The sequence below is a fragment of the Mesitornis unicolor genome, unplaced genomic scaffold (genome assembly GCF_000695765.1).
Source record: "Mesitornis unicolor isolate BGI_N332 unplaced genomic scaffold, ASM69576v1 scaffold40546, whole genome shotgun sequence".
Classification (NCBI taxonomy): Eukaryota; Metazoa; Chordata; class Aves; order Mesitornithiformes; family Mesitornithidae; genus Mesitornis; species Mesitornis unicolor.
The window spans coordinates 4,344-12,710 of record NW_010192404.1 but is presented as its reverse complement, the minus strand read 5'-3'; the positions used below and the strand labels follow the sequence as shown (position 1 = coordinate 12,710).

General features: G+C 37.0%; 1 protein-coding gene across 1 annotated transcript; it reads left to right on the top strand.

Moving 5' to 3' along the window:
• Nucleotides 1-106: 106 nt before the first annotated feature.
• TDRD7 (tudor domain containing 7) lies at nt 107-7,794 on the top strand (the record flags this gene model as incomplete). The annotated part of the gene is made up of 9 exons (XM_010187085.1): nt 107-309; nt 457-591; nt 2,070-2,072; nt 2,116-2,199; nt 2,359-2,493; nt 2,822-2,932; nt 4,392-4,882; nt 5,196-5,356; nt 7,574-7,794. Coding segments are annotated over 9 exons (1,544 nt in total), but the record flags the coding sequence as incomplete, so codon positions are not given.
• Nucleotides 7,795-8,367: the final 573 nt, after the last annotated feature.

The following is an 8,367-nucleotide window of genomic DNA, read 5'->3' as shown; positions in this document are numbered from 1 at the left end:
TCCTGATTCTTGGAAAGATTTCTGTTGCAAACAAGAATTATTATTCCTGGTTATTATTCTGCGTTTCGAATACAGTGATACATAAAAAATATGGTGTGTCTTACAGGACTGGAAGCCTTCTCTGATGATCCTGTCCTAGTAAAGACTCTGGAATCGCAGACATGCTCCAAGATACTTGCTGTGGAAATACTGGAAAAGAGTGATATTCCTCTTCTAGTTCTCTATGACACTTCCGGAGAAGATGATATCAACATCAATGCTACTTGTCTAAAGGCATTGTATGACAAGTCCCTTGAACTGCACCTACAGGTACCATTTTACTGTTTCCCTCTTAATTCATTAAAAGTCATTGACTGCTAAGATCTTGGATGGACAAAAAACACTACTCAGAAATGTGCTAAGTTTGTGCGTGTGTGTGTTTTTTCCTTCTTTCTTGTCAAAATCTTACCACTGCAGGTAGATGCACTATATAAAAATGTCAGAGTAACCAGTGTTTTCTCTGATGGAAGCCTGTATTGCCAAGTGCCATATAAAGGACTGTCTAGACTTTCTGAAGTCTTGCAGAAGTTAGAAGACTACTTCCATTACAAGGTAGGTTCTATGATGAGAAAAGTTATGAAGTCATGTAGCCTTTCTTCAGAGTATATCAATCCTTTTCCTTGCACATAAGTTCAAGTTTCTGAGGTAATCATAGACTATTCAGAAAGGCTGTAACATCTCTTCCTATTTTTTTGGGGTGCATCCTTCAGTGTGAAAAATGTCTTTTGATCCTTTCTTCTTCACAAGATGACTCTAAGGCTTCAGTAACTACTTATAGCTTTCCTTGAATAGTTAGAACAGTAACAATATGACTCATAATGGGAAGCTTCCAGTGGAAAATGCATCAGATTCGTGTAAAGTCTGTGGAGATACTGCCTTTTTTATTGAGAGTTTTACTTACATGATGGAGCTGAGGTGCATAAACAGCCTGGCCCACAGCACACTGTGCAAAGTGACAATAAAACCAGTGTAACCAAGGTCTGTTCTTTTTAGCCTAGCTTCCTTGGAGATTCAGTGACCTTTATCTCATCTGCTGCATATCTTGTCCCCTTTGCTTTTGAATGTTGTGGCTAATTTAATCTAGAACTGATGTATAGAAGGTGTTTTCAAAAGTATTAAGTTGCTTTAAAATAAGCATGTGGCAGGGAAGACCATCTACATGCAACAACCCTTACTAGACTCAAGAGAATTTTTACAAAAGAGAAGAAATCTTAAGACAATCTAATTTGTTCAACATTCAGCTGAACCTTAGGGAATCAGACCATGAAATGAAGATCTTCAGAGGTCCTGTTAGAACTGCTGCTTGTGAAACTGCTCTGTTAAAGTGTTTTTAGGTGTAGGAATTGAGCTTTAGACATGTGGAACACAAACTGTCTGGAAATACTTCGTTGAACATGTCTCAGTTACCAAAATTTAACACCACAGGAAAGCGTATAGAACCCTGAAAGGTTTAGCCAACACAGAGGCAGGCAGACAGACAGGTATTTCAAAAGTTCGGGTTTTCTGGACAGAGTGTATTAATTTAAACAAACTAAGATGTTGATGTGTCTTCAAATGGATTTTCAAAAGCATTTTCAAATGCTTTTTAGTGTAGCCATTGTCTTGTTATGTTACTTAGGATAGTCATGGTGAATGTCACCCCCATGAGACTTTCATTTGAGTCTCTAGTAAATTTGCTTTGTTAAATATATCAACAAATTATGTGTTCTAGAATATAACGTAGGAGCTTCTTCAGTTTTCTGTCATAGCTCTAAATAGCTCTTGCTTTTCAGAACATTTAAGTAACGGTTGGTGATTTCATGTTCTGTGTTTCCAAGTGTGGCTTCTTTCCTCTGACACTTTATATTTTCTCAGTTTCCCTGTAAGGTACAAAGCTTGGAATTAAAACTTTACTGACCAAGGAAGCTTAAAACAATGTGATAAAAAATGCTTCTTAGGCTGGAAAGAGACTTTATATTTGAAACAGAGTTTTTGCTTCACAGAACTGTTTATTCCATGTGTGGCTTTTGAAATGATTAGTTGTGTGCCAGACAGTAATATCTCCATGCTTTTTAACGTCTGGTTTTATATTTGCAGCACACATCTGAGTTTAATGTATCACTGCCTTTCTGTGGCAAAATCTGCTTGTTTCCTTCTAAAGGAAAATGGGCACGTGTAGAGGTAAGTGTTGAAAGAACAGCTCCAGCTTTCCCACATAGGAATAGCCCTTCTTTTTGCTCAGCTAAATCCAAATCCTTAGTTTCCATGAAATTTGTTACAGTGTATGTGTTACTGTTGTGTTTTTAACCTCAAAATGATAATCTTGCTTTCTACTTTCAGATAAGAATTATTTACACTAGCCAGGCACTTGATGTGCTGTTCATGGATACTGGAATAATTGTAACTGTAAAAGTATCAGAGCTTAGAGAAATCCCACCACAATTCGTGAGAGAACTAATTGCAATACCTCCTCAGGTATATAGATATGCTAGATCTCTTGGAAGTGTTTGTAGTGCTGCTACTTAGAGGTTTATGTAATGACATTTTGTTTTGTTTAGTAGCATTCAACACTGGAGTGTATTTTATTGTGCATCTTTGCCTGAAATAAATCATAATGCAGTCCTATGTATTGGCAGGATGTTGTGTATGTGTAATGGTACCGGTTTTGCATGTTTCTCCGTCTCTTTCTGTTTGTCATACATTATTAAATCTGTCAGCATTAATGAAGTTTCTGTGAATAGGAACTTGTAGACTAGTTTCCATATTACTAAATTAGACCTTGTATACTTAATTCTGTTCTTAGGCTATAAAATGCTGCCTAGCAGATCTGCCTCCTAACACTGGCATGTGGACTCCAGATGCTGTACTGTGCCTGAGAGACACTGTAATGAATTGTCCTGAATTTGGCATGAAGGTAAATAGTCAAAGTGTCTATGAGATTTGAAATTCATAGGCATGTGGAAAGAGCATTGAAAGAACAACTCTAGAAGCTTAACCACTCCTCAGATTGATTTTTGTTATAGATGTTTAGAAGTTTGTAGCCAGCTCTTGGATATAAATTCTATACAAAGTCTTTTTCTTAGGACATTCGACATAAAAGCTTACTTGCTTAAGCTTGTTAAAAGCTTCTCTTTTCCACCTCAAGAATTTAGCAACTTTCACATTATCCTTACACATTTTCCTGTCCCAGTCCGGGTATGCAGCTAGTTATTTTACCACCTGATGAGAAAGAAATACAGTTGTTAATGTTTCACCACATAAAAAGTTGTGTTAATCTTAAATTATTTTTATGCGTTCTGTGAGCATAACTTTCTCCTTCTGGTCTTGGAAAGCAGCTTTATTTTCTGTTTGCTTTTTCTAATCCAGTGTGATTTAGTATATGATATTGTGCGCTTAGAATTTCTGTTATCTTTGAAGTAAAATTACTTCCACTTGCAATGTATCCTATCCAGTTTAATTAACTGAAAACACCCTTCTAAAGGAAATCTATTACTAGCTACAGACTGAACAAAGCTAATTTCCTCTTAAAATCTGATTCCAGATGCTGTCACAGCACTTAGAAATAATATTTTATAGCTTTCCTCTACCCTTTTGCTTGCTTTAACACTGGAGACCGTATAGTTAAAATGTAGCTACTCTAGTCTGGGACTTAACAACTGTTGCATCTGGCTTTTCTAAGCATCTTCTTCCAAAATAATTTGGTACTAATTTTTGCTTGGTTAAATAATAGATGACAGATGTCACCTTTAATTGTGGAAAGTTTTTATTCTTGGCTAGGAAAATCAACATATGAATCTGTAAAGAAATGTTAAATACTTCATCACATTAAAATTTCAGTGCTTTACTATCAGTAATGCTAGCATACCTGATGTTAAATAGATAATATTTTTATGTCAGTGCTTGAAAATTAGGCAGGATACAAACCTGGAAGGTTTTTTAATCTTTATTATTTTCCCATCCTTAATTTACTAGGCTTCATCTCCCATAATGACAGGAAGAGAATTTTGAAGGATTAAGCATTAATATTTAATAGTATTACTTATTTGTTTAGATCTGTGTGGACACTGGCTACTGTTCTCCTGAGAACTACGGTTGTATATGCAGTGCTGAGATTGAACCTGCTGAGCAATTCAAGCTTTGTATTTGCTTTACATGAGTGGAGTAACTGCAAATGCTTTTTTTAGTGGCTGTGAGTTGCTTACTATCCAACAACCTTGTTAACAAATTTAAGAGAACATTAAAAGTACTGCTCTGCATATGTAATGCAATGAACTGTTGCTGCTTTTCTATTAAAGGCTTTAGTCTGCTGTACAAAATCAGATATGCATTGAATAGTTAATAACTGAAAGTTAAACTGTATTCTGTTTTCCAAGGTGGTTAAACAGGAAGGTTCGAAGGGAATTGCACATGTTTACTTGTTTGCTTCAGAGAATTTTCAAGACATGGTTCATAGCATCAATCAACAGATCAAAAATGCAGACTTGTGGAAGCATCAGAAAGATGTTTTCTTGAGTGTTACACCCAGTGGTACTAGCTCCACAAAAGTGACAAGTGAGGCTCTTTCAGGTCTCCAATTAACTAGTGGAAAGCTAGAGAAGAGTTTCTCTGATTCAGCCCCAGAACCCAGCAGTGCGGTATCTACCACTGATATGCCTCCACCTCTACCTTTGTCAAAGACTGGTGAGCTCATGGATGTCTATGTCTCAGTGGCGTGCCATCCAGGTCATTTTATTGTCCAGCCTTGGAAAGAGCTACATAATCTGGAAGCCCTAATGGAAGAAATGATCTTGTACTACAGCAGGGCAGAAGAGAAACCTGTGAATATCGAGAAAAACAAACTGTATGCAGCTAAAATTGAAAACCAGTAAGTAGATACTTAAATTAAAAACTAAGTCTTTGAAGACAAGCTTAGCTCTGCTAAGCTAGGCAAGCCTGCTTTGTCTGCATTGTTAACAAGGTAGCGGATGTCCAGTGATACCTGAGAGATTAAGGAGGTAAATGAGGTTGCAGTTTCTACATTCTTCCAGACTGTAGTTGGAAAAGTTGACTTCTATTCAGATGTAGGAAGCCTGAGACATGTTGGTTTAAGATATTTTGGTCGTGTATTATTTGTCTACTGCCTTGACAGCGTGTGAATACAATTTCAAATTGTCTTTTCTTATTCTCCCCCTTTTTAGGTGGTACAGGGTCATAATAAAAGGAATTCTTAGAAATGGGTTTTTGTCAGTATATGAGCTGGACTATGGTAAACATGAATTTGTCAGCACAGAGAAAGTACAGCCTCTTACGGATGCGTTTAGAAAACTGCCTTTCCAAGCTATAACAGCTCAGCTTGCAGGTAGGTAATAAGCATTTATAATTTTTTTTTTAAAGTTTTATGCCAATGGGGATACCAGAGGAGCAGAAATGTAAAGTGGACAAAGGCAAACGTTAGTGTTGCGATTGTTTTTTACTAAAATAGCATATACCTGCTTGCAAAAACATGCTTAATGCATGCATGTTTATGTCATCAAAGTCACTCTGCTTTTCTTCTTAACATAGGTGGTAATGAGTCTATTTTGTTGTTGTTGTTGTTATTTTAATGCAGCATTTTTAGTTACCATGTATAAATTAACTGAAGATTGATTAAGCTTTTCCAGCAGCTGCTTTTCATTGTCATGAATATTTCTCATTTAATGCAAGTGATGTCTAATGTGTAAAGGACACAGGGAAATAAAAATTGGTTTTTGGATCCTTAAACATAACACATTACAAGGTGTGAAAGTTATGATGTATCTGTTGATAAGAATTTATGTTCTGATTATCTTAATCTACATAAATTTAGGAACTAGATGCTACATTTCTGAAGAAATTTTTCTTACGTATCTTGCTCCTACTGTAATTCACTGTTTTCCAGTGCATATTTGAAATCCACAGTTGCCTGAAATATATTGATGTTCTCAAACAAACAAAAAAAACTCCATAAGAGGAGTGGGGGCTTTCAAGAGACTTAAGTAAGATTCATTTTCTTGAGAATAATGGGCACAGAGAGTGTGCATACATCTGATAGAACTAAAATAATAAAACTTGATCTCTTCTTGCTGTCTTTTCTTCCCTTTTCCAAATTTTTATTTCATTGCTGCGTTGCTTTCAGATGTTTATGTCTTCTTATTCAGTTGTTTGCTTTCTGCCACTGTTTGGTCACAGAATATGCTTGTCTGAAGTGACAGGCCACAGAGCTGGTGCTCTGATCCTAGGTTGCCTTCTGTGGATCTGCTTTCCTACATAGCTTCAGTGTGGCCTTGAGTGTTGCTTTAAACTAGTTATGATGGATGTGTTGCCAACAATCTGGGGTCCTAGAAGTGCAGTGCTGAAATGAAGCTGATTTCTAGCTGTGTCTGTCTATTGGGGTAGTACAGATCCAGCTGAGCAAGCCTGCAAGCCATCCAATTTTTGTGCTTCACAGAATCCCAAGTAGCTAGTTAAATTGGCCTCTGATGTGTGTCATATTGTCAAAGCAGGCCGGCTGAGCCCAGAAGACCAGTAACTAACCATTGTCTTGCCATTCTTCCACTTTTTCCCTCTCTTTTTTTCATGTCTGCTACCTCTCAGTCTCTGGTCTACTTTCTTGTAAAATCCCATGTTTCTCCACCAGCCTTTCCTAGCCTTAATTACTCTTTCTTAACTGTTGAACTGTTGACTTCTTATTCCTTCTGTAACCTGCAGGGAGCAGTGTACCTGTGTTGTCCTGTCCTGTCAGCAGCAAGCTGCTAATAATAATAAAAGCAAAGTGTTGTCATTTTGCTGTTTTGCATCTTTTGACCGTAAGATGTTGTTTGGGTATTGATGCTGGATATTTGAGTCCCTTGTGTCTAGTCATCGTACACCAATGGTTCACCAAGGCTGAATTCCAGGCCTGCAGGAGCCACTTCCTGGTTGATTACAGCCATATTAAAAAACCTCTTTTTGAGTTCTACCATTACATCTCTGAGCAGACTTGACTTTGTGGAATGCTGCTCTCAAAAAAAGAGCAGCAGTTGTGAGGCATTGAGGTGGCATTTCTCTTCATTTGTGCTCTCTGCAGATCTAGTTGGGACTTACAAGGTTTGGCAGATGTTTTAGTAGCTGATACTGCGTTGAGATTAAGAAAACATAATCTAAAGCACGGCCAACAGGACAAATAATTCAAGCAAACTTAGGCAGAAGACAAAGAAATAGTTTGTTTTGAAAGGATATTTAGTTTCCTTTTTGTCATGTTTCCTAGTATGCCTTAATAATGCAGGGCAGCTGATATACTTTGGATTACTCAAAGTCAGTACGTTTTCCTTTCAGTTCTGTGAACTTGTCCACATTTTACACTTCAAGAAAAAAAATGTTATAGTCTCTGTAATAATTAAGCTTGTTTGTGTGGGACATGTGAGCTTGTGTTTCTTTTCTGGAGTTAAACTGCATTCAGTGGCACTTGGACATCTGTTTTATTGAGTATTTAAACTCATCCCCCACTTCTTTATAAAATTATAATTCAGATTGGTCTAGTCTAGAAGTGACCTTCTGTTTTGCTTTACATTTGTCCTAGGAGTGAAAAGCCAGCAGTGGTCAGAAGAGGCATCAATAGTGTTTCGGAATCTTGTAGAGAAGAAACCCTTGGTGGCACAGATACAGGCAGTTAATGAAAGCACTAACTCTTGGGATCGAAAAATTGTAACTTTTCTAGTGGATACATCTCTTCCAGATACCGATCTATGGATTCATGATTTCATGTCTCAAAGTCTTGTGGAATTTTCAAAGGATGATTAATCACCACTTCTGAAAGGTAGCAGCTCAGATACTTAGCAATAAAATAAGTAATGAACTTGAAGAGAAATATGGCCTTGAAAACACAAAGGGGATAAAACTGAAAAATCTGTGAAAAGGGTTTGTTTAACAAGTTTGACTTCTGTTCACTTCAGTTGTCTTTCTGAAAATTTGCACTTTGTTTACCACTGTAGTGCTAGAATGTTTGGGTGAAAATATTAAAAAAGTTATTTATCAATAAAACTATGTTGACTCTTGTTTTTTGTTGCGGGGCTTTTTATCTCATAACTATTATTCAGAGCCATTGCTAGGTATTCCTCCCTTTTTCTTTAACTAGCATTTTTATTGCTTGGGAAATGTGGAAGCAGTTGTCAGTATTTCTGAATTTAGTGTCATTGTTGGTGGCTTTTTCCCTCTTCCTTAACTTCATGGGAGTTGAATAGTTGAAAGTGCCATGTCTGGGAGACTGCGTTTCTGAGGCTTAACATTCACAGAAGGATATGCACCAGTGTGTGCTTACTAGTCTGCTTGCTGTTCTTTAGCAATGATACCACTTTTTGGAATTCTCCACTTCCT